Source organism: Microtus pennsylvanicus, chromosome 21 (assembly GCF_037038515.1).
Source record: "Microtus pennsylvanicus isolate mMicPen1 chromosome 21, mMicPen1.hap1, whole genome shotgun sequence".
NCBI classification, from domain to species: domain Eukaryota; kingdom Metazoa; phylum Chordata; class Mammalia; order Rodentia; family Cricetidae; genus Microtus; species Microtus pennsylvanicus.
In genome coordinates, this window is record NC_134599.1 from 33,127,663 (window position 1) to 33,152,885 (window position 25,223).

Below are 25,223 nucleotides of genomic sequence, written 5' to 3' on the forward strand. Positions count from 1 at the left end.
CATGCTGCTCACCTCATGGTCAGGAAGAAGAAGAAAAAGAGGGAGATCTAGGATTCCACACTCTGCTTCAAAGGTGTGCCCCCAGTGACCTGAGGCCTCCTGCTGGACCCACTTCCTACAGGCCCCACCATCTTTACCGTGGTGGGGACCAAACCTTAGCACATAGACTTGAGAGGACACCACCTTGGCCGTAGCCTCCTTTCATTCTTAGCTGGCTTTGTCGTTCCAATCTCAGGTCTTTGTCAATCTCATCCCCTTCTTGTCCTTCAAAATCTCGTTTCCTTAGTGGCTCAATTCCTTCAGCTTTATCCCACTTATTCCTTCTTTTAGCTGCTGTGGGTCTCAAACTCGTACCTCAGTGGAATGAAGCCCAGACTGTTAGCGCTGGTGTGCTGGCTAGCTAGTTCCATGCTTATCTGTCTGTTCCTTTGCTGACAGGGATTTTGATCACTTTCTGTTTTCCAAATGATGGTCTAAGTGCTAGCCACACAGTGGGGGAACAGAACCCAGGAAGCCCGTGCCTTCTTGGAGTTGACATTCTAGGGAGGGAGGCAGCTGATTTTTCTTGAAGACAAGGACTCTCCTTAGTGTGGTTTCTTTTTTCATTCCATGAAGCAATTAGTGTCTGTGGCCCCCAGAGTGTGCGAGCGTTTGGAGTTTGTATTTGAAAGACGTGGATCCGAACAGTTTTCAGCGGAAGAAAAGTCAAGCTCCAGAAAGCCAGACGGCAGCTTGCGCATCAGATAGCGACTTCCATTTCAGGATGGCTTCTCAGGCGGGCGTCCTCCGTGTCCGTAGACAAACTGCCAGTGTGAGTAGGCATTTATCTGCTCTCTGTCAGGTTGAAGAGGAAGGTTAGGAGAAGGTAACTGAGATAAGGCAGCTGAGGGCTCTTTAGGAAATTTTCTGATAAAATATACCTGTTAGGGAGTTTGGTTAAAACTAGGGCGACAGAATCTTGAGAGGTGCAGAGAATTCTAGAAACGCTGTGCTCCTGTGCCTTCCTTTGCGGCCTGGCATACAAGAAAAGGAAATTACTGTGTGCAGTTGCTTCTGCTCAATTAGTGCGTTGATCGGTTTGCCGAGTTTGCAAAAAAGAGCCCTGGTCCTTCCTCTTCAGTTTTACCTTGGCAAAAGGATCCCCCAAGAATGTTAGCCAGTGTATTTTAATGCAGTACTTTTTTTTTTTAATGAAAAGGAGCCAGGCTTTAACATTTGGGGACAGTGTTTTTTTAGGGGCACTCCTAAACTGCAGAAAATTCTTCCGGGATAACATTGCAGTGATTCTTTGAGCTTTCTGCGCACTGCTCTTTCACTAAGGTCAAAGTCTCATACCAAGAACTCTTGCGTGCCCTGAGGAAGTGTCTTCTGGTTTGAAGAGACAACCTTTCTGCATTTCCAAAATTCAGTATTATAGAAATAATATATCAAGCCTTGTGACCATAGTTCAATTGGTAAAGTATTTGGCTAATAAGCATGGGGGGCTGAATTTGATCCCTGGAACCCATGTGGAAAGGGCTGGACATGAAGGTGTGCTCTTATAATCCCAGCACCGGGAAAGCAGAGGCATGTCTCTACGGCTCACCGGCCAACCAGTCCTAATCACATCTGTGTGCTCCATGTGAGTGACTTTGTCTCACGACACAAGGCAAAGAGCACTTGAGGAATGACAACCAGGTTGTCCTGTGGCTTCCTCATGCATGCACACCTTTCTAGTCACACGGGATAAACACATGTCAATGAAAATGTCTTCATTTTTCAAAGGAGTTCACTTTAAAAGGAAAGAAACCAGGAATGGAGAGATGGGTCAGTGGTTAAGAGCACTAACTGCTCTTCCAGAGGACCTGGGTTCAATTCCCAGTACCTACATGGCAGCTCATAACTGTTTGTAATTCCAGTTCCATGGGATCCTACAATCATGGCAAAACACCAGTGCACATAAAATAAAAATAAATAAATTAAAAGGAAAGAAACTACCTTCAAGACACTTGAAAATGACTTTATTAGTCATGTTGTGAAACATGAACCTAAATCTCGCCATTAACAATGGACATCAGTGCACAGAGTTTTTTTTAAATATTTATTTATTTATTATGTATACAATATTCTGTCTGTGTGTATGCTTGCAGGCCAGAAGAGGGCACCAGGCGCCTCTACAGATGGTTGTGAGCTACCATGTGGTTGCTGGGAACTGAACTCAGGACCTTTGGAAGAGCAGGCAATGCTCTTAACCTCTGAGCCATCTCTCCAGCCCAGTGCACAGAGTTTTGCTCCTTACAAATGATGCTGGAGTGGGGCACAGCTGCATCCTCCACGTGTGTATCTATGGAGCACAGCTGCAACCATGACATGTGTTATCTGTGGGGCACAGCTGCATCCCCCACGTGTGTATCTGTGGGACACAGCTGCATCCACCACATGTATATCTGTGGGCACAGCTGCATCCACCACGTGCGTATCTGTGGGACACAGCTGCATCCACCACGTGCGTATCTGTGGGACACGGCTGCATCTCCCACGTGTGTATCTGTGGGACACAGCTGCATCCACCACATGTGTATCTGTGGGACACAGCTGCATCCACCACGTGCGTATCTGTGGGACACAGCTGCATCCCCCACGTGTGTATCTGTGGGACACAGCTGCATCCCCCACGTGTGTATCTGTGGGACAGAGCTTCATCCACCACGTGTGCATCTGTGGGACACAGCTGCATCTACCATGTATGTATCTGTGGGACACAGCTGCATCCACCACGTGTGTATCTGTGGGACACAGCTGCATCCACCACGTGTGTATCTGTGGGACACAGCTGCATCTCCCACGTGCGTATCTGTGGGGCACAGCTGCATCCACCACGTGTGTATCTGTGGGGCACAGCTGCATCCCCCACGTGTGTATCTGTGGGGACCAGCTGCATCCACCACGTGTGTATCTGTGGGGCACAGCTGCATCTCCCACGTGTGTATCTGTGAGCCACATTTTCAGGAGTGAACTCTGCCTGACTTACTGTAATCTAGTCGTGTATTTCCTTATCTAGTAAGACCAGTCCCTTGATTTTATTCTTTCTTTTCAGAATTTTCAGAAATTTTGTTGGCAATTTTATGATATTGGCATTTTTGTTGTGATTGGAAAAATTTATAAATCAATTCCCTAAGCCTTGGCATTTTATAAAACTCTGAGTCTTTCTGTTCAAGAATGAGGTGCTTTCTTCTAAGATGTTTTACTGGCATGTTCATTTTGCATGCTCATTTTATTTCTGGAAACTTTTGTTGGGTTTTAAAATAGAATCTCTGCTTCATTGTATGGTATTGTATTTTCCTTCCTCCTTTCTTTTCTCCCTCCCTTCCTTCCTTTCTTTCTTCTTTCTTTTTTATTTATTCATTCAAGACAGAGCCTCATATAATCCTTGAATTCACTACATAGCCAGCGATGCCCTTGAACTTCCGATGTTTTGCCTTCATCTCCCAGGTGCTGGGAGGCTAAGTGTTCGTCACTACACCCAGCTTATGTAGTGCTTTGTTTCACTCAGCATTGTATTTCCTAACTAGTTATAATCATTTGCATATATAGACATAGGAGTAATAGGGTTCCGTGTGGTGCCTGTTCAGTCCCATTGAGGAGTTCTTGTTACTTCTAACCAGTTCTCAGCACCTCTTTTGTCTTCTTCCAGATAGACACAGGCATCATCTTCTAGTAATGGACCCGTTCAGTTTTCTGGCTCTTTTTCTCTTGTATAATTTAATTTGGTGAAGACACCCTCTGTTGTGCTCAGAGTGTAATGGAAAGTCTCCAACAGTTCACCACTGAGCATGCTCCAGCCTTTGAATTGGGGTATTATTTACCTACTGCGTTTCCACAGTTCTAGATCAGAACACCCTTCACTCTATCATTTTGTAGTTGATAGTGTGAGTTACAGTGTCAGGAAATAACAAAATTCCTATAGCAATAAAACCATGTCAATGAATGTTATAAATATGAAAAAAATTAAAATATCAAATTGCAATCATTTGCTCTAGCAAATGGCAAAGCTTGTAATTTCCAATCATTACTTGGAGTATTTTGTTGTGACTTGCTTACTAGCTGTCATATTCATGAAACCGTAGATGTTTGAGATAGAAAATATAACTAACTCATTAATACCTTCTATCCCACTATCTGGCTTCTTTAGTTACCATAGAATATACTGGTCACCAACACTGGGGTTTGAAAGGTAGAAAAATCGAGGCTATTGCAGTGATTCCAGGGGGAGAGAAAGGGGCAATCCAGGCCTGAACAAGCAAATCTGGGACCTTTCCAGAGAGAGACACGGCTGTGTGTGGATAGTAAGGAGAGCGAGAACAGTTCCCCTGCAGTGGTAAAACTCGTGTGTGATGAGAGCTGGAGGTTAGGGACAGAAGTTCAAACCACAGGAAAATGTCACACTGGGAGATCTGGAAATCAAAATCCAGAGGTAGGAGCTCGCCTGAGAGTTGAAATGTTAAAAGAGATGGCCAAGGCAGAGTCTTGGGGAATGTCTGTTCTGGAGTGGTTAGGGGTCTAGTAAGGGGGTCCTGAAAGGGGGTGAAGAGCAGCAAGCATGGCTCCAGGTGTAAGTGTTGTTCCATTCAAGGAGAACAAAGCTAGGAAGGGGTTCTTTGGAGAGGGTTTCCTACGGGCCCGTAGGTGCAAAAGGGGAGTCAGTCACCAAGCAGCCTCTATGGTTATTGTGAGTAAGGTGACATCACAAGCAGTGAAACAGTGGGGGTCTGTCTCCCCAAAAATGATGGTGAGGAAAGGAAAGGCAGAGATTGTGTGAAGAAGGAAGCTGGGTCAAGGGAAGAGGCTAAGAGTATGTGTGGCCAGTCAGTTCAGCCAAGGAATGGGTGAATATACGTAAGAGAGAGGGGACATTCATTGGGGCAATGACCTCACTTAGAGCTTCTCCAAGCATGTTCCCCAGGTCATCTGCATCCCCAGGAAACATGTCATAGATGCAGTTATAGGTCCTACCCAAAGAAACACAATTAGAAAGTCTGGGTATGAAATCTGGCAAACTATTTTAGTGAATATTCTCATACCTGGTCCTTTGGGAAACTGCTGGTAGAGAGGGAAGGAGAGGGATTAGTGTCCAGGCCACAGGACTAAGTAGGGAAGGAAAGGCAGATGAAGAAGAGGGGAAAGATGGATTCAGCTATCAGGCGTTCAGCAAGCCTGTCTGCTGAAGATAACACTTGGAACACCCTGAGAGGTCCAGGCATAGCTGCCGTCATAGCTTCTCAACCCTTGGAATGTCTAATGGGTCCTCCTTCCTCTCTCCCTATCCAAGTCCTAACTGCAAGTTCTCCCCTCTGGTTACTGCCCCTTACACACTCAAGTACTCGGGGTTGTCACAGTTCAGATCCTTCTAGCCATTTGCAGCCAGCTTCTTTCAAATGTCTTATCTTCCAAACAGACCCCGTGTTCTGTGGGGTTGTTACAGTTTCGTCGTTCTAAAACAGTTCCTCATTTTGCTGCTGTTCTCGGCAATCAGAGAGCCACTACCAAAGTTCTGGGACAGCTTACATGTTCTAGATTCAGATCATGTTGTTTTCCTTGAGTGTCTAAAAAATGTTGCTATAGACATTTTACTGCATGGTAGTTTAAAGTTCATAAAGAAGGGGAGGGGAATGGAGGGGCAAGTGGCAACTAGGGCACTGCTTAGAACAATAACAGCAACTCAGCAGTTTAGGTGAACACACAAACGACTTGAACAGGTCCTCTGTATGGGTGAGCTGTGGCCACACAGGAACAGGGAGGTGAGACAGATGAAACTGTGGGAAGGGTCTGCAGAGTCCTCTGAAGACGAGTATCGATCATGCCCATGAAGAAAATGCTGCTGCCTTTGTCGCTGCTGGGAAGGAGCTCAGAGGATGCTGCATTAGCAGACACTACCAAGAACTGTGTGAGATGCTCTCCCAGAGGACCTGAGTTCAGTTCCCAGCACTTCACATCAGGCAGCTCACAAACATCTGTGACTCTAGTTCCTAGGGATCTGGTGCCTCTGGTCTGCACAGGCACCTGCACTCGAGTCCACATACCCACGTGCACACCATTATAGAGATTCTTTTACATGTTTTTAGGAAAAGAATTGTGCTAGAGTACTGCTTTTGCAAATACAAATACAAGGAACTGCTTTTTTTTTTTTTTTTTTTTTTTGCAATTTAAGACAAGGTCTTGTGTGTAGCCCAGACTAGCCTCAGCTCACTCTGCAGCCCAGGCTGGCATCAGATTTGCAGTTGCCCTCTTGGTTCTGCCTTCCTAGTAAGGGGTTAAATGCACATGCCCACCACACCCCACAAGAACCGCCTTGTTTATACCATCAAATATATCAGGCCATAACTCGCTCACTACAAAGGCAAACAAAAACAATAACAAAAATATATTAATTATGGAAGCAAGAAAAGGGATGCTTTGCCTGCCTGCAGGCAACATTCTCCCATGGCCATGCTATGCAAATCAGAGTGAGCCCAGTCCACACAAAGTTTCTTGCAAGCAAGCAAGCAAGTAAGCAAGCAAGCAAGCAAGCAAGCCAGTCTTTCTGTGGAATTCTTTCACTGTGAATTTTGAATCCCAAGGCAGTACTCTTTCTAGAAGTTGACTACATTTTGTGTTTCAGCCTTAAACTCAAACAGAATAAAAGGGACGATACATTAGTGCAAGAGTAAGGGAAGAAAATTAATGTTTTTGAGCATTTGCAATGGTAAGTTTTTCATAAGTGATGCTTTTGTGTGTGCTAATCATCTATTGTCTCATCATGTGCTTTTTGCTAAGAGGCTGGGTTCTTTTGCTTTGAGTCTAGGGGGTTGGACTCCCCGTAAACGGTGGGCAAGTTCTCTACCGTTCAGCTACTTCCCCAGCCCTCCTTCAAAGCTCAGTCCTACGGCATTGAAACCACTGTGTCCGTTTCGTAGACGAAGGCAGCGACTTGGGAGCATCCTCGGCCTCTCTGGTGTGTAGGAGGATGCTGGTACTTACACCCAGAGCTCTCTAACTACGAACCCCACACACTCTTTCTGCTCTTATCCTGGTGAGACCAACCAGGCTTCCACAGCTTTGGCTTTCGCGGGTTTTCTAACGCACAGGAAGTTCTGTAAAGGTGAATTTTCAAATGTGTCCAGCTGTAAAATTGTAGCAAAATTCAAACAAATGAAAGATGTTGACACTGTGACGCAGGAAAATAGAGACAACGAAAATTTAGTTTCAAGAGAATCACTGGAAGGGTGTGGCTGTAACTCAGAGGCTTAGTCCAAGCCGTCTGTACAAATGCATATTTACTTTAGACCAAAAAAACAATCATCAGGCACCTGGCTATCCCTTAGATGAACCCCAGTAACCACCTCTGTCAATTTCTTCTTTCCTCTCTACTCCTCATTTGAACCCCATTGTGTGTGTCACTTACGTATCCTTCATCCTTTGATGGACCCCCGGATTTGTTGCTGGCATGAGACAGATAAAGTTTCTCACAGGGTTTTGTGTACAAGCTTGGATAGGAGCTCTCTCCGGAGTATATACCTATCAGAGAAACAAATAAACCATATAGAGGCATCCTTGACTTCTTTTTTTTATTTTACTTTTTTATTGGTTTTATTGAACTATGTATTTTTCTCCGCCACCCTCTCTTCCTCCTCCCTCTTCTTCTGCCCTCTCCCATAATCCCCACACTCCCAATTTACTGTAGATTAGACTATTTGACTTCTTAAGAAATGTGCCAAGCTGTTTTCCGAAGTCAGGACTTGTTTGAGTTTCCATAGGCAGTGCTGGAGGGTTCACATTCCCTCAGAATCCTAAGAGTCTAACGGAATTCACTGGGGTCTTTGAATTTCCCTAATGGCTAGAAATACTGAATAGATTTTCATGCCTTTATCTTTATTGAAGTGTATGTCTAAGGGCTTTGCTGATTTTTTTTTTCTTAAAAAGATCAGGTTGCTTGTTTTCTTATTATTGACAAATTCTGAGAGTCCTTAGTGTGTTCTGGATATAAACTATTTATCAGACGTGATTCAAAAACATTTTCTCTCAGCCTGTGGCTTGTCTTTTCATTCTCCTTATGCTGTGTTTGAGAGAGCAGAAGTTTTTAATTTTAATTTTTATCTAATTTACCAATTTGTTCCTTGATGGGTCATGTATCTTGTGTGTATCTAAGGAATCCTTGTTTAATGCAAGGTTACAAAGATTTTTCTCCTATATTTTTATTGACAGGTTTTATAATGATAGGTTTTACATTTGGATTTATGATCTATTTTGAGTTAATTTCTGCATGTGGTGTGAGATATAGATTTAAATTATTTTTTTGAAAATATGAATAACCAATTGTCAAAACACATTTTATTCTTTTCCCATTTGAATTGCCTCCATTTATTTAGGTCTTATTTAATTTCTCTCATCTTTTGTCAGAATTACTTCTCTTTTATATGTTTAAGCTATTATAAAATTTTATGCTATTATAAATGGTATAGAATTGGAAATTCCAATTTCCAGTTATTTGCTGCTTGTATAAAGAAATAAAATTGATTCTTGTATTGATCTTGTATCCCACAAGCCTGCTACACCCATACCAGAAGCTTTGTTGACTCTTCCACAGCATATTCTATATAGATTATTGTACTGTCTCCTAAGAAGTACATTTTACTATTTCCTTCTGGAAGCCTTTTCATTTCTTGTCTTATGGGAATGGGCTCTGCAACTGAGCTATATCCCCCAGCCCTTCCTCACTTTGGTTTTTAAGATAGCGCCCTTCTCGGTTGCCCAGGCTGGCCTCAAACTTGTGATCTTCCTGCCTCAGCTTCCTGAGCAGGATGACAGGCGTGCACTACCACGCGAGACCAGATTTCATATTTAGTCTGATACTCCACTCTTTAGCCAAAGCGTCCAGGCTGTTTTCATTGAATACAATTGCTGGTTTGGCTAGGTTGAGTTTGTGGTCTTGCTTTTTGCTGTTTGTCTCATCTATTCTCTGTCTCTTTTCATCTTCTGCTGCCTGCTGTTGGATTAGTGTGTTTTGTTAGTTCTATTTTTATCACGTTGTTGTCTTATTAACCATAACTTTATTACGCGTATGCTTACTTTAGATTTTATAGTCTAGATTCCAGGGAGGAAGGTGCTTGCCAGGAAGCTGTGCGTGGAGGCCAGAGATTGACGACAATGTATTGTCCCCCATTATTCTCCCACTTGATGTTTTGAGACAGGGTCTCACTGAACCTGAAACTCATCGTTTGGCTCCATGGGCCAGCGGGTGAGCCTCCGAGATCCCCCTGCCTCCACCCTACCCACAGTGCTGAGGGTACAGGCACATGCTACCACCACTTTCAACTCTTGTAGGTGCTGGGATTCGAACTCAGGTCTTCATATGTGCACAGTCATCACTGTATCCACTGAGCCATCTTCCCGGCCCCTGTAGTATACATCTTTAACTCATCAGAGTTCACCCTCAGACTGTTTACCTCACAGGACTATGTCGTCATTCTCCTCCTCCATCTTGATGCTCTCGTTTTTACGTTGTACTCACCCATGCGCATTGTGAACCTCACGATACCTAGTATTTGGTTAGCGTTTCCTCCTATCTTATGTTTAATTAATTTTAAGACACATATATTTACCTATAGAATTATTATTCTTGATTCTTACCATTTCTTTGTGTAGCTAAAGATCTCCATGTAACTATTTTTCTTCTGCCTAAAGGACTTTCTATGACATTTTTGGGGGAAGTGCAGGTCTGGTAGCAATCAGTTCTTTTGTTTATCTATGTGTTTTAAATGTCAAAAAAATATATGGAGATATATTTCCGTTGGTTGCACGATTCTCAGCCCTTCCAGGGCACCGGTGCTGTGACATCTAATTTTATCCTCTCTTCCTTCAGTCAGCTTGGTTATTATGTGGCTTGTATTTTTCTTCATGTTTCAGATGTGTGAGCTTTGTTAAACTGGCTTCATCTTTATGTTAGAAGTTTTCACTAAATTAATAAAGTCTTAGTTATTATTTCTTCTATTTTTTTTTCAGCCTCTTGCCTTTTCCTACCTTTTCAGAACTCAAATATTAGATCACTCAAATTTGTCCCCCACCTTACTTACATTGCATTTTTTAAAAAAATAACTTTTTCTCTATTTTTTATTTTGGATATATTTTAAATGTTTTACAGTTATTTATTTAATGTGATCTTCTGTGTGTACTTGCCAGCTCAGAGACCAGACGACACCTTGGGGAAGCTGGTCCTCCCCTTCCACCACTACCTCCTGGTTCTGGGAATAGAACTCAGATTGTCAGCCTTGGTAGCAAGCGCCTTTTCTGCCAGGTCATCTTGTCGACTCCATTCTGGGTAGTTTTTATTACTATGTCTTCAATACTCTCATCTTTTCCTCTGAAATTCCTAATCTCCTACTAATTGAGTCTAGTCTGATTTTCCTTAGATACTGTATTTTCATCTTAGAAAATTTTAGAATTTTTTTTAAAAATCTACTGTGTCTCTATACCACATTTGAAATACATTATGTGCTATTATGATACAGATATTAATTCCCTTCTTAAAAGTCTGACATCTGTGTCAGTTTTAAATTGAATCCCAATGTTCTTTGTCTCTTTGGCAGTCTTTGATAATATATTGAGCATTTTAACGTGTTGGGATCTGAGTATTTTTTTATTTCTGATAATGTTTTCGAATTTTGTTCTGGGATACAGTTGTGTCATGTTGTCATCATTCCTTGCTTTAGGTTCTTGCTCTTAAAATTTGCTTCATACTAGAAGATAAGCTTTTTCTCTAGAACTAATTATTTTCTACTTCTGAGGCAAGACAAATTCTGAGGTTTTGTGCTAAGAGCAGGCACTAGTCCTGCCCTATGACCTCGGGTTTAGCCCCCCAATACTCTCATATGGTTCTTTCCCAACCTCAGGTAGTACACACACACACACACACAGAGAGAGAGAGAGAGAGAGAGAGAGAGAGAGAGAGAGAGAGAGAGAGAGAGAGAGAGAGAGAGGTTAGTTCCTTGCTGAATGATCTGAGAGTCATTTGCGTGAGCCCTGAGTTCTCTCTGTACAACTCTCTTCTTTATGGTCCTCTGTCTGTTCTGGCCACCTTGGTTTCTCCAATCCCTGGAGTCCATCCGTTTAGCACCAAAACTATTGGGTCCTCTCTCATTTCTTTCCTCTCTGCTGCAACCTGGGCTCTCCCCCGAGGCATCCCACTGGAGTAACTATGGAACTTATTTTATTTGTTCATCCTCTTTCAAGGATTCATGACTGCTCACTGTTGCTGCTGGCCAATATCTTGGAAGTGTGTGTGTGCGTGTGTGTGTTCTTTCTAAATTGTCTTAGTTGTCCATCATTTTAGGTTAAGATGTAAAAGAGGCGCCTGCCATCCCAACTTTGTTGGAAGTGGAAGTCTTTAGGGAGCATTTTCAGTAGCATCCACATCAATTTAGAGACCGGCTTAATACCAGGATCCTCTGGTTATTGAATGCCTCCGTGGGCTAGGCATGGCACCCATTCAGATGCCATGTTAACGGAGCAGCTGTTGTGCGCTGTTCTAGGCACTGGGAGTACATCACTGCCCCAGAGTCTAAGGACCAACATCTGTGGTGGCGGCACTAAGAACGGCTCCATAGGCTCAAGTATTTGAATGCTTCCTCACAAGGGAGTAGAACCCTTTGAAAGAGTTAGAAAGGTTAGGAGGTGTGACCTTGTTGGAGGAAGTATGTCAGCAGGGGTGGGTATGAAGGTTTCAAAAACCCAAACCCAGTGTCATGCTCTCTCAGCCTTTGGACCAGGATGTAGCTCTCAGCTGCTGCTCCAGCACCTGCTTACTGCCCTCACTCTCTCACCATGGTGATAACGGACCAAACCTCTGTAAGCGAGTCGTCCCCATTGACATGCTTCCTTTTGTAAGAGTTGCCTTGGTCATGGTGACTCTTCACAGCGTTAGAACAGTGGCTAAGACCCTTATGATGATTGTGGGGGGGGGGGGAGAATAAACAAGTTAGTTGCTTCTAAAAAAAATGCAAAGTAAGATAAAGATGGACAGAAAGCTAATGCTGTAAAGATATGACAATGGCTTTAAAGAAGATGGTCAGGGAAGCTTGCCCTATAAAGACAAGAGACTTGCACAAAGATTGAAGGAGGGGAGGCTATGAGGCACATGAGTATCTGAAAGAGAGGTACTTAGTTAGGGCAGAGAGCCCAGCACAGTCTCAACAGAGCGTGGCTGGTTCTATGGGAACCACTAGAGTAGAGGAGAAAGGGGAGTGAGGAACAGGAGATGAAATCAAACAATAGAATGGGGTCTGGTCCACTGTCTCAGGGGGTACACAAGGTTTCCGAGCTAATATATGGTGTGTGTGTGTGTGTGTGCGCGTGCGCGCGTGTTGAGACAGGGTCTCTCTATGTAGCCCTGATTGTTCTAGAACTCGCTATGCAGCTCATGAAGATCATCAATCTGGCCTTGAACTCACACAGAGGTCTTCCATCCTCTGCCTCCTGAGTGCTGGGATTAAAAACCACACCTGGCCTGATAGGTTTTAACAGGAACACTCTGGGGCTCTCCTGGGCAGAGATGTTAGGGCCGCAGGCAGAAACAGGGAGACAAGTTAGAACCTGGAGCAATTCAGATGAGAGATGGTTAGAAAAGGTATCACCCATGGAAGCGGAGTGAGTTAGTTGGATTTTGATGTATTTCAAAGACACAACTAACTGCTTTTCTGACCTAGTCGGAGTGAGATGTAAGAGTCGGGGGTGTGGTCAAGACTTTTGGCCTGAACTAAAAGGTAGAATTGCCATTCTTGTGAGTAGAGAAAGACCACAAATGAAGTTTGTGGAGACAGAGGGTCAGGAGTTCAGATTTGGACATGTGAAGTTTGGCTGTCTAGGAGAAACCCAAGAGCAGGTATTGAAATGGCGGTGGGGGTGGGTGGGGCATCTGAAGCTCATGAGTGAAGAAGTTCAGGCTGGTTGGGAGGATGAAGACAGAACTGACTTGGATTTAGCAATGTGGAGATCTTGGGTGAGTTTGATGAGACCATTTGGAGGAGAGTTGATCGGGTTAGAGCGGAGTTAGTAGAGAAGGAGAGGAAAAGAATTGGGAGCCAAGGTACAACATTTTGGAGGAGTAAACAGCATTAGCTGGACCAGGAAGAAGACAAGGAGGTACAACAATAGTAGTTCATGAAGAAGGTGGGAACTGCACAGCTCAAGACCGGTGGGCAGAAGCCAGAGAATAAACTGCTGGCAGGAGAGGAAAGAGGAGGAAACTGCTGGAGCCTTGTTCTAGAGAAGGTAAGCAGGGGTGGATCTCAGTGAGTAGAGGTGGATCTCAGTGAGCAGGGCTGGATCTCAGTGAGCAGGGCTGGATCTCAGTGAGCAGGGCTGGATCTCAGTGAGTAGAGGTGGATCTCAGTGAGTAGGGGTGGATCTCAGTGAGCAGGGCTGGATCTCAGTGAGTGGGGCTGGATCTCAGTGAGTAGAGGTGGATCTCAGTGAGTAGAGGTGGATCTCAGTGAGTAGAGGTGGATCTCAGTGAGCAGGGCTGGATCTCAGTGAGCAGGGCTGGATCTCAGTGAGCAGGGCTAGATCTCAGTGAGCAGGGCTGGATCTCAGTGAGTAGAGGTGGATCTCAGTGAGCAGGGCTGGATCTCAGTGACTAGAGGTGGATCTCAGTGAGTAGAGGTGGATCTCAGTGAGCAGGGCTGGATCTCAGTGACTAGAGGTGGATCTCAGTGAGTAGAGGTGGATCTCAGTGAGTAGAGGTGGATCTCAGTGAGCAGGGCTGGATCTCAGTGAGCAGGGCTGGATCTCAGTGAGCAGGGCTAGATCTCAGTGAGCAGGGCTGGATCTCAGTGAGCAGGAGTGGATCTCAGTGAGTAGAGATGGATCTCAGTGAGTAGAGGTGGATCTCAGTGAGCAGGGCTGGATCTCAGTGAGTAGAGGTGGATCTCAGTGAGTAGGGATGGATCTCAGTGAGCAGGGCTGAATCTCAGTGAGTAGGGATGGATCTCAGTGAGCAGGGGTGGATCTCAGTGAGTAGGGATGGATCTCAGTCAGCATGGCTGGATCTCCGTAAGCAGGGCTGGATCTCCGTGAGCAGGGCTGGATCTCAGTGAGCAGGGCTAGATCTCTATAAGAAGGTTTTGGCTGGGGAGACAGGAGTGAGCTAATAGGCAGAAGACAGATTAGGGAGGTGCAGTTTCTGCTAGGAGCATTATGTGCCGTGGTGTGAGATAGGAACATTCTTGTCTGACTGGCAATCTTGAGGGTAAAGTAACAAGCAGGTCATTAGCTGAGACTAAAAAATGAAGGAGAAAGTTCTGGAATACTGAGAAAGAACACAGGTATAAAGTAACAGCACGAGAGAATGGATGCACAAAGAGAACAAGAGCCCGATACCATTGAGTTCAGTTGGGTTTCACAGTAATGCATTTAAAGCAGAAGCACCCACCTTCAGGTCATAGGCACTGACTGGGCCAGTCAGGGAACTGGGTTCAGCAGCTATGAGGAAGGCAGAGACAATGGAGTTGGGAAAGTACCCAAGGGATTTACTGAAATGCCATGTAAGCTGCACAAGAAAGAAAGGTAAACATCAGAGAAGGGAGACCGTGCCCTGGACAAGATTGGGAGACTGTAGACAGTGAGACTGAGGAGTCCTTGGGTCAGAAAACCTTCTAGAAGAAAGCTGGGAGAGATAAGAAGGGCTGGTCTGAGAGTGAATGGGGGGTTATTGATAAAGATAAGGCCTAGAGCAGGGCTGTTCTGTGAGTAGAACTCACAGCAAGGATGGGAACTAGGCTGAAAATTCATATGCAAAGGCTGTGTTTATAAATTGAACCAGGAGCCCAGCAATGGTGGTGCATAGGAGGCAGAGGCAGGAGAATCTCTGTGGGCTCAAAGCCAGTCTGGTCCACAGGACAGCCAGGACTACACAGAGAAACCCTGTCAGGGAGGGGGATGGCTGGGGGGGAGGACATGACAGGACTTGAAAGGAAACATTTAGAAACATGAACATAAAAGACTCGGAATGCCTTTGGATTGTTGTTGTTTTTGGTACCCAGAACTGAACCCAGGTCCCGTGCATGGCAAGGACTCTACCACGGATGTAATATCTGCTCACCTTCACCCCTATAAACTTGAGAAAGAGACTTAAGAATTTGCCCAGACTTGACCTGAACTTGCGATCTTCATGCCTCACCCTCCAGGTAGCTAAGATCAAGGGTTCTCACCCCATTTCCTACAGTGAGCTGCCTGAGTTTTGTTTTGTTTTGTTTGTTTGAAATCTCATGGGTCTGCAACAAATTGAACACAAACATTATAAAAATCTGATCCTTCTCCCATAGTGGAAGCATAGCTTGTGTGTGTGTGTGTGTGTGTGTGTGTGTGTGTGTGTGTGTGTATGCCTGCATGTAGTGTGTATGTTTATGTATGTATGCATGCATGTGAAGGGTGTGTGCATGTGTTTGTGTGTGTACGCATGCCTGTGGTGTGTGTGTGTGTGTGTGTGTGTGTGTGTGTGTGGTTGTGTGCGGTAGTCTTTACATGGAGAAAAGGGGCGTTAGCAAAGAATTAGAAGGACCAGGTCTTTAAATAACGAAGTTATCTGTCTTTCCAAGAGAGAAGGCTGACTAGGCACATGTAGGGACGCCATCTCAAGACGTGCCGTGCAAGCTTTACAACTTCCTGTGCTCTCTGAGTGTTCAGGGATGTGGGCATCTGAGAGTTCAGGGATATGGGCACCTGAGAGTTCAGGGATGTGGGCATCTGAGAGTTCAGGGAAGTAGGCATCTGAGAGTTCAGAGATGTGGGCATCTGAGAGTTCAGAGATGTGGGCATCTGAGAGTTCAGAGATGTGGGCATCTGAGAGTTCAGGAATGTGGGCATCTGAGAGTTCCGGGATGTGGGCATCTGAGAGTTCCGGGATGTGGGCATCTGAGAGTTCAGGGATGTGGGCATCTGAGAGTTTAGGGATGTGGGCATCTGAGAGTTCAGGGATGTGGGCATCTGAGAGTTTAGGGATGTGGGCATCTGAGAGTTCAGGGATGTGGGCATCTGAGAATTCAGGGATGTGGGCATCTGAAAGTTCAGGGATGTGGGCATCTGAGTGTTCAGGGATGTGGGCATCTGGGAGTTCAGGGATGTGGCCATCTGAGAGTTCAGGGATGTGGGCATCTGAGAGTTCAGGGATGTGGGCATCTGAGAGTTCAGGGAAGTGGGCATTCTCATCCTCACTTTACAGAAAACAGACTCAGAGTGGGGGAGTAATTGTGCAGACTCACACAGCCGCCAAAGGTCAGAACCAAGGTTTGAACCTACACATGGCTCTTGCACCAATACGAAATTCTAACGACACGGCTACACTCTCTGGCTCGTGGTTACAGTTAGAAGGGACAGCCTCGGCTAAATTTCTTTAAACTAACCAAAGTGCCACTTGGAAATCTTTGTGAGTTAAGTGTTTTGGTAGGTTTTTGGTTTCCTTTAGAGCCGTGATTCAAAACACGTAGGGTGTTTTGGTTTCCTTTAGAGCCGTGATTCATTACAGCTTCTGTGTTGATCCATAGCCAATGGCTGCTCAGACCTGATCAGTCCAGTTAGCCTTTGTTGAACCAGGAGACTGGAGCGCCTCAGGAAGCCAATATCCAATATCACCACAGGGTTCCCTGCCATTTGTCTTCTTTTGCCTTAGCGGTCACATATGAATTAGAAGCATCTAATAATTATTGGCAAAAGGGTGACTCACATGTGATTTTAATGCTTTCTGTCAAAACATATGCGATCTGTATTACATTTATGATCTACGAAGGTCTGTTAGAGAGCTACACTTTCCGTTTGCCGGGTTTTTGTTTTGTTTTGTTTCTTTTTTTTTTTTTAGCAAGGTCTTGCTATATAGCTCACTCAGGTTAGCCTCAAGCTCACAATCCTCCTTCCTCTGCCTACTAAATGCTGGGATTACATGCCCATGTCACTATCTCCAGCTACGGGGTTTTAAACCGTCTTGTTTGTATTTAAACTCATAAACTCATAAACTCTTGGGAACTCTCAAGTTTCTGACACAGGCTGAGGAAGGGCACCCTCCTCCAGGTCCAAGTCCAGGAAAAGCTGGCATTGCCAGGTACCAAAAACAAAGTAAGCCTTTATCTTTAGGGACTTGATGGTCTCCTTTGTCACTTGGCTCTCCCGTGGGCCTGAGAAGTAAAGAACACAAGAGCTAATTTGTAAAGCTTTTCCCTGTGTCACACAAGGTAACCTTTTCCTCGAAAGCCTTCCCTGGTGTGTGTGGATGGCTTGCCAGGCTGCCTCTGTGATAGTACGGCTGGAGCTCAGCATAGAGCCTGACACACAGTATACAGTAGGTGCTTAGTAAGTGTGAGAGAAAAAAAAAGAGTGACCAACTGGCCCTCGGCTTCCTTGGTGATGAGGGGATGTGTGTAATCTTCTCTGCCTTAAGAATGTCACAACCATTTATGTCCATCAAAATGTATGAAAAGGATTTTTGGACTGGCCAGGGTTAAGTCTCATTTTTGCACTCAAATTTGTCTTTGCCTCTGGGAAGACAGAAGAAATGGAAACCCCACCCAAATAAACAAATACAATTGGCCATGTAAGGTCTGAGCGCTCAGTCCCTCTCCACAGAATCAAAGCAAAAAATAGCCACAGAATTTTACTTCTAAGAAATAGTACTGCCAACCACAGTTTTGGAGTGTGTGTGGGAGAAATGTCCTTAAAATTATTTCTTATAATAAAATGTTAATCATCACCCCTATCATCTGAGGGGAACGTAGAGTTGCTGGTTGGCTTCCTCCGTGTTGCTACGGGTTTCCAATGTGGGCTATTGACCCTTGTTATTAATGTGCAGTTCAACACTAAGCCTCTCTCTGTGGGACTGGCATCTAGAATTCCACAGTGTGCTTAGAGCCCGAGAACACCCTCTTAGAAGTGGACCGTTCTTTCCTTCCATCTTGCCACACTGCTCACTGTGTCAGTCAGACATACGGCTGTCACGGCAGGCAGGAGGGATACACCGTAAATTTCACGTGGCTTGTTGTTATAAATCCGCGTTCCAGTTGGACGGAGAATGTTTCGATTTCAGTTTTTCCCTCATTGTTGGGAAGGGTCAGGAATCATCCTAAGGACTGAGGTAAGGTCTACTTCTTCTACAAAAACCTATAAAACTTAGCACAAACTCCACTCCTGCATTCCCCTAAAGAATTCGTCCTCTCTGCATTTAAAGACAAAATAAAATACAGAAGACAGTTACATCCTAGGCTTTTTTTTATTATATCTTTTGAAACAATTTGTATATACTTTTAAAAATAATTCCATGTGCCACAAAAATGTTAATAGTACAAAATCAAAAGTTAAAAAAAATGCCCTAAGTATAATTTTTGAAATCTTTTTCTCCTCAAGCGTTTTACGATGGGATAATGAGACAGATGTCTCTCAACTGGAAGGACATTTTGACATTGTTATGTGCGCTGACTGGTAAGTACATAAAAATCATAAAACTCCTGTTAGGGGGGAAAAAAGCTTTGCTGGAGTAATTGGGCCGCGCTGCTTTGCTGACGGCTAAGCAAAGTCAACAAATGAAGCACAAAGCCACCTTAACCTCGGCGAATTAATATTCCTCTCCACGTGACAGTTAGGAGGCAGCCTCTGTCACACAGGAACTTCTACCGCATTATTTCCCAAAGATTGATTTGCAGGAGCATTTCCATCCTCTGGAATTGCCTCTGTTTCATGCTTGACGTATCAGTAAATGGACGACTTAGGCAAATTGCAAATAATTATGGCTCAGAGAGGCGCAGTCTGGAGAAAAAGGAGTTTATCAACACAAACAGCTCAATTAGCTTACTTCTTGGGAGAGATCTGATACAAGGGATATACATGTGTACACATGTGTATACTCTTTGGCAAATAAATATATCTGTGTGATACCTTGTGGGAAATAGCCTTTTTTTAAAACCTGATTTTGATATCTAATGTTTTCAGCTCAGAGCTGATATGTAGTTATACAGAACACCAAGATTACACAATCACATTTGATTCTTATGCAAATAACACCCAAATCTGTCAGGTGTCTGATCCTTTTAAATAAATTTACCCTAGACATTCTGTCTTCTACCTTAGCCTAATCTACTTATTTGTTAAGGGGAGCCTGAGCGCAAGTTGCAGGATACATATGCATAGATCTTTGTGATTATTTCAACTAATTTTGTGTCTTTCCTCATTCAGTCTGAGTAGTTATTTCAGTGTCTGGAAAACACGGGCCATAGGCAAGCGTTCTCTCTGTTCAGGGTAAGGCCTTACTTGGGGTTCCCCAACAATCACGTTAGATTTGAAAACGGCGAGTTCAGATTCCCACCTTCTGTTACACTGATGAGCCCAGTCCTGAGACCCAGAACCACTGCAGATTTCAGCCAGAGGAAAGCAGATACATTTTTCAGGAAGTAACTTACCACTGTTCAAATGCAAATTCCACTTTCCTACTTTGCACCAAGTCAACAGGATTAGGTTTGGTTTTCTTTTTCTTTCTGTCTGTCTGTCTTTTTTCCCTTCCTTCCTTCCTTCCTTCCTTCCTTCCTTCCTTCCTTCCTTCCTTCCTTCCTTCCTTCCTTCCTTTTTTTTGGGGAAAGAGTTTCTCTGTGTAGACCAGGCTGTCCTCAAACTCACTGAGTTCTGCCTGCTTCTGCCTCCCAAGTGCTGGAATTAAAGGCGTGCACCACCACCGCCCGGCTGTTTAATTTTATTATTATTTTTTTTAATTCTCCCTCCTCCTATTCATTTCTTTGTTTTTGCAGTAAACAGTAAATATCCGCTCTACGTTTAGCTAAGAATTCCCGGTTTTCCAGGACCATTTTGGTCTCACGGGAGAAGCCTAGCTTTCTGGCTGATCAGTGGCAACATGCCTCCATCCTCTGCTTCCCCATGTAATCAAAAAGGAGCTCAAACCAACCCAGGTGGTTTACCATGTAATTTAGTAAATGCCTTTCCTCACAAAGTATGAGAAAGGACCCTCCAGGTTTCGCGGTACAGATGAAGATAATGCGGGCGGGATTAGATGAGATTAAACATAGGAGTCAGATCAGAGAGCAGCAGCAAGATGGGGCCGGGCCGTGTCTCCTTGAAGGTTCAGATGAGGGTCACACCCAGTGCGCTCTGATGATGTGGGAAAGGCAGGAATGGCCAAGGGATTTGCAGTTAAACTGTCCTTCACACAAATATCAGAACGGCCAGCTTTGTCATGTCTGTGTTGTGACCACTCATACCATGTCATCCTATCTGTACCGGAGGAACTAGCAGAGGAAATAAGAGTTAAGCTGTTTCTGATTAATGTTCTCAGTTAGGTTAAAAATAGCTGCACAACATGTTTGAAAAATAGGCTTTTTTTTTTCTTCTCCCTGACCGACAATAGGGTCTTACAGAATTGATAAACACGGTGCATGTTCAGTTTAAGGCCTTCATTACAGATCTATAACACAATGCCATCTTATACACACGCATCTGGTGGCTATGTAAGAATTATTTATGGATTCAAATGAACTAAATACCCGAGACTTCATTTTATAAATGGCTTTTCTATGCATGAATCGATGGTTAAGGTTTTTTTCCCCCTGGTGTTATAAGTGCCCGAATGTCAGGCTGTCTGTAATTTCCCATTTGTAAATGTAAAACATTAAGCTACTCTTTATGGTGATGCTGATATTATTTCCAAAAGAAATGCTTTGGTAATGGTCTCCCTTCGCAGGCACGGAGATGGCTAAGCTGCTTAGAAACTTGCAGAGCACAGGGATGGGTCATAGCCACGCTGTACATCTGGCAGTGAAACCCGGGATTCCACATATCCCTCACTTCCAGCTGGTTTGCTGTTACTCCACGGAGTTACTGCATGAACGTTGCTCCCGTGGGGCGGCAGGCCACGCTGAATTATTTAGAATGTCGCAGAGGAGCCCACGAGGGCTGCCTGGAGATGCTGCTTCCATGATGAAACCCGAAATCTCCGATGCCAGAAAGAAACACCACACTTAACTAGGTCACGTTAAGTCTCACGCCACCTTTACCACTGCCAGTCAATGAGATCTGGAGTGGGCCATAGGACACATGGGTGGAAGTTTGAATGCAAGGTACATGGATTAAATTCTTACTGCAGCATTTCCAGCAAGGGTGGCATTGTCTGATGCACTGAATAGCTAACCCATGGTCCTCCTTGATCCCATTTACATGGAAACAAGCTCTGCTCACTCACCTCTCCCAAACCCACATTGTGGTTCAAGTGAAATGCGCACGATTGTGGCGATATGTTTATGTCCTTAAGCCATTCGTACATTCCTATATTTACATTCAAATGTTCATAAACCTGTGGGTAGTGGGGGGAAGTAACTCGTTTCCCCAGAAGAGACAGTCCCTTACCCCAGATCCAAATTTAGTCGCTCAACTAGATTATAAAATAAAGAGGCGAACAGTGAACGCTCGTCATTTTACCGCTCAGCGTTTCTGACAATGAAAAATAGTTTCATGGTTCAATAGTTCCTAAATAACTTGTAAAATGTCAACTTTGAAATAAGCAGAAAGGAGCATGGAGGTACAGTCACACCTATAAAGAAAGGAAAGGGCTGTTGACAAACATCAAAATATTAGAATATTTACCACAGGGGTAGGAAATAACCTGCCTATTAAGTTCCTCCATGGACTTATTCAGTGTTGAGTGTAATAAAAGCGTTCCTTTCTGCTGGAATGCAGTCCGGCCCATCCTCACTGCGTCCTGAAGAGCAAGCTTTGCTGATGCTTAGCCCACCTTTCCCAACTCTGGTTCAATCCCACTCGTAATCCGAGAGTCCAGAAATACGATTTTCTTTTTCCGATCCAATGAGCGCCTACCTCCATTTAGCCATGGCTCTCCAGTTTACTGCAGTTCTGCAAATATAGAAATGACTTCAGGCATTTGAATTCTCACAGGCTTAGAAAACATGTCTGGAAGCCACCCACTGCCTGGCCCGTGGACCTGGATGCATAGGACAATCAGCGCATCTAGGAGTCCAAAGCTGAGGGCTCAGGGAGAAACAGTAGCCAGTACAAAGGCCCGTCACCCCACCTTCCAGGCCACCTTGCTTCCCTAGCATCTTTCCACTGATTGCATACGATAGGCCGTTCCCTTTTCCCAATTCTTTTTTTTTACTTTCTTCTAAATGATGAAAGAAATGTTTGGCTTTTAAGTTGATTTTGTGAAAAAGTTTTTTCCTCCTTCAAAATGGAAATACCGTGGGCTCTGAAAGGTCCTTGTCTCCTGGCTATGGTGATGATGGCCAGCTCAGACACAGCCTACAGTCCCTGACCCCTGACCTGAAAAGGTTTTTTAGCTCCAGTATAATCAGCCCTTTCAGCTTCACCTGGGAAGACTCAGCCTTGGTGAAATCCCTAAAGAGCCCAGAATTTCACAACTGGAGGGGGCAAAAGCCAAGTGAGGTTACAATGGGGCATCACTGGGCACTGCCTCCAAAATAGGCTCGTGACTCGGACAGCAGAGACTGTCCCCCTGTTGAAAGTGAAGTCTAAAACAGCAAGTCACCATGAAGACTGCATAGGGGTCTTCCTCTCTGTGCATATTGACAAGACAGAAACCTCTCTGAATGTGCTGTATGGATGAATGAGTTTCTCTAGGACAAGAATGATAGATGCTCCCAGCTCTGTGGACAGTGGGTTCTTAAGGAGGTCATGAAGATTCAACACCTTTCCTTTGTCAGAAAATCTGACTCAGATCTATGGAACAAAGCAATTGTCGCTGCCGCCGGCAATGGCCTAGAGGGGTACGCGTGTTGGAGAGTGTGTGTTTTAATGGCCAAACTGGACTGTCAAGGTATTTTGACCTGTAAGCAGAGGGAGAGTTGAAAGGTATCTCCATCCCCATCACTGACCCACTCAGCCTTTTTAAATAGATCCACTTAAGCTACTGCTGTTCTCCGAGCCATTAGGACTTATTTAAGGGGTGAATTTTCAGGAGATTACATATCACTCCCACTAAAGCGCATTGAAATTGCTCATATGATGTACCCTACAAAGCGTTATGAATTCTGCATCGGAGCTAAGTAGAAAAGTGAGCTTGCTTGAAATAAAGATCTTTTTAGAGGACTACAAGAATTACTTTTGGGAAATTTGATTTAGAACGATGGGGTAGATGCCATTACCTTTGAAATGACTGTGTTTGGAATGTGTTCCGGGTGTTAAGCTGCACTTTGCAGTGGCTGTGATGTTAACCTCTTTGTCACCATTGCCAAGGCGCAGTGGAAAGAGCGCTCTGAAAGGGCATGAGGGAGGCGCAGCCGGCAACGTGCTGTTCATCTTTTGCTAAGAGTCCCACCAGCTCTCAGAAAATGCAGAAATAAACCAAGAAGAGTCCTTTGCTTAGCTGCTGCATAGCCAACCAGCCGGAGGTCTCTTGTAGACACAGGAGCACCCCAGTCAATACATCAGCAATATCAAACTGCGGCCACCACCCAGCCTCCCTAAGGAATAAGATGGAGTATCCTGAAAAGCATGATTTGTAAAAGACGTAGCTCCAACCTGATGTCTGCCTCATCAATCCTTAATGATTTTGATTCGTAACTTGACTTAGTGGGACATCTTTGTAGCATTTAAATTAACCATATTCTTTGCGCTAGGGTTTAAGGATGCAACTTTGTGAAAGACAATGCTTTCCTAGGTTATCCTGGTTTAGAGGTGGAAAGGAGGGGTATACATAGTAGCTCTCCAGAAGAGAACCTGTTTCCATTATTCACCTTTCTCAGCGAGGAGATACGGCTTAGTGCTTGCTTAGCATGTGTGAGACCTTGGGTCCAATCTTCAGCGTTGACTACTTCAGAATCAAACCAGCCTTTGACCTCAGCCTCCCAAGTACTAAGAAGATGATAGGAATGTACCACTGTGCTCAACTCAAGCTCCCCTTTTTCAAAATGAGACTCATCAAGTTGGGGAGTGCCTGAGTGGGCAGACGTCTACCTCAGTGTCAGTACAGCCCAGCAACAGTGTGAGGGAGCTGTTTGGAGTCACTGAGATGCAAACAGGATGCAAACTTCCTCCATTTCTAGAACCACAATTAGCTGCCTTAGGCAGTGAAGAATGGAGCTTGGTCTATTTAAAGCTTAGCCCCAATTGCCTATTACCCCTCATAGGTCATAAATATATAATTGTGAATTAACATGTTAATTTGATGCCCAACACAGCCACAGAGGTGGGCTTCATTGACAAGAAAACTGAGGTCTTATGTGAAGTGAGTTACCCAAGGTCACCTAGAAAGGTCAGAGCAGAATTTTATCAACCCGGAACCACACACTCACTTCCTGTTCTCTGAGGGAGGACAGCAGCCCTCCTCCCAGCAGGCAGTACTCATTGGTACTCACAAGGCATCTCAGACGTGCCGGAACTGTACACATTTCTGAGATCCTCATATGGAGTTCAGAAAGAAGTGGCCCATACCCGTGGGTAGTGACACAGCTTTGTCTTGGCTGAGTGCTCTAGCTCTGCTATGGGGGTCACACAGTGTGTGCCAGGGAACTCTACTCTAGGCCTCTAGCACTGGGTGTTTCCACACCTCCATCCCACAACCCAAGGGAAACCTTTGTTTGCTTTCCGTAAGACTCGGGTATCTCAGTGCAGTCTATGCTGTTACAAGGGAATGCACAGACTGAACAATTTATAAAGAACAGAAATATGGCTCATAGCTTTAGACTCTAGGAAATCCAGGATTAAAGTGCTGGTAAATTTGGGGTCAGATAAGAGTCTAATCTTTTCTTCTAGTGCCTTGAATGTTGAGTCTTCTAGCAGGGAAGGAGCCTGCATCTTCTAGGACAGAAGAATAAAGTAGCGCCCACCTAGTGGCATCATAGCTCAGATCTTCAGTCTATGGATGGAGAGGGTTGCAGTCAAACATTGAGCGGTGTAAGTTAACTCGCCACCAACTGCTAGGTGACCCAAACTTGAGTCTTGGATACATCTGTTTAGATGAAGAAGCTGTGTTACAAATTTGCTGAAAAGATGTGGTGCAAATGGGGTCAGAATAATAACCATACAGGCGACAAACAAAATAAAACAAAACAAAAAACCTACACAGAAATACTCTAAAAACCCAAGAAGCAAAATGAGAAAACCCAGTGATTCGGAAAGAATCAACATGGAGGCCTAGGGAAGAAAGTCCCTGAGTTACCATGGCCTCTCAACATTGCCTGAACTTTTGTTTTGGAGGC

General features: G+C 44.4%; 1 protein-coding gene across 2 annotated transcripts in view; it reads left to right on the forward strand.

Moving 5' to 3' along the window:
• Positions 1–25,223, forward strand: part of Camkmt (calmodulin-lysine N-methyltransferase) — a 391,397-nt gene that overhangs the window by 348,386 nt on the left and 17,788 nt on the right. For both annotated transcript variants that reach the window (XM_075955374.1, XM_075955375.1), the window contains one exon: positions 18,397–18,471. In XM_075955374.1, coding sequence (XP_075811489.1) covers positions 18,397–18,471 — 75 coding nt within the window. The remainder of the gene's footprint in view (positions 1–18,396; positions 18,472–25,223) is intronic.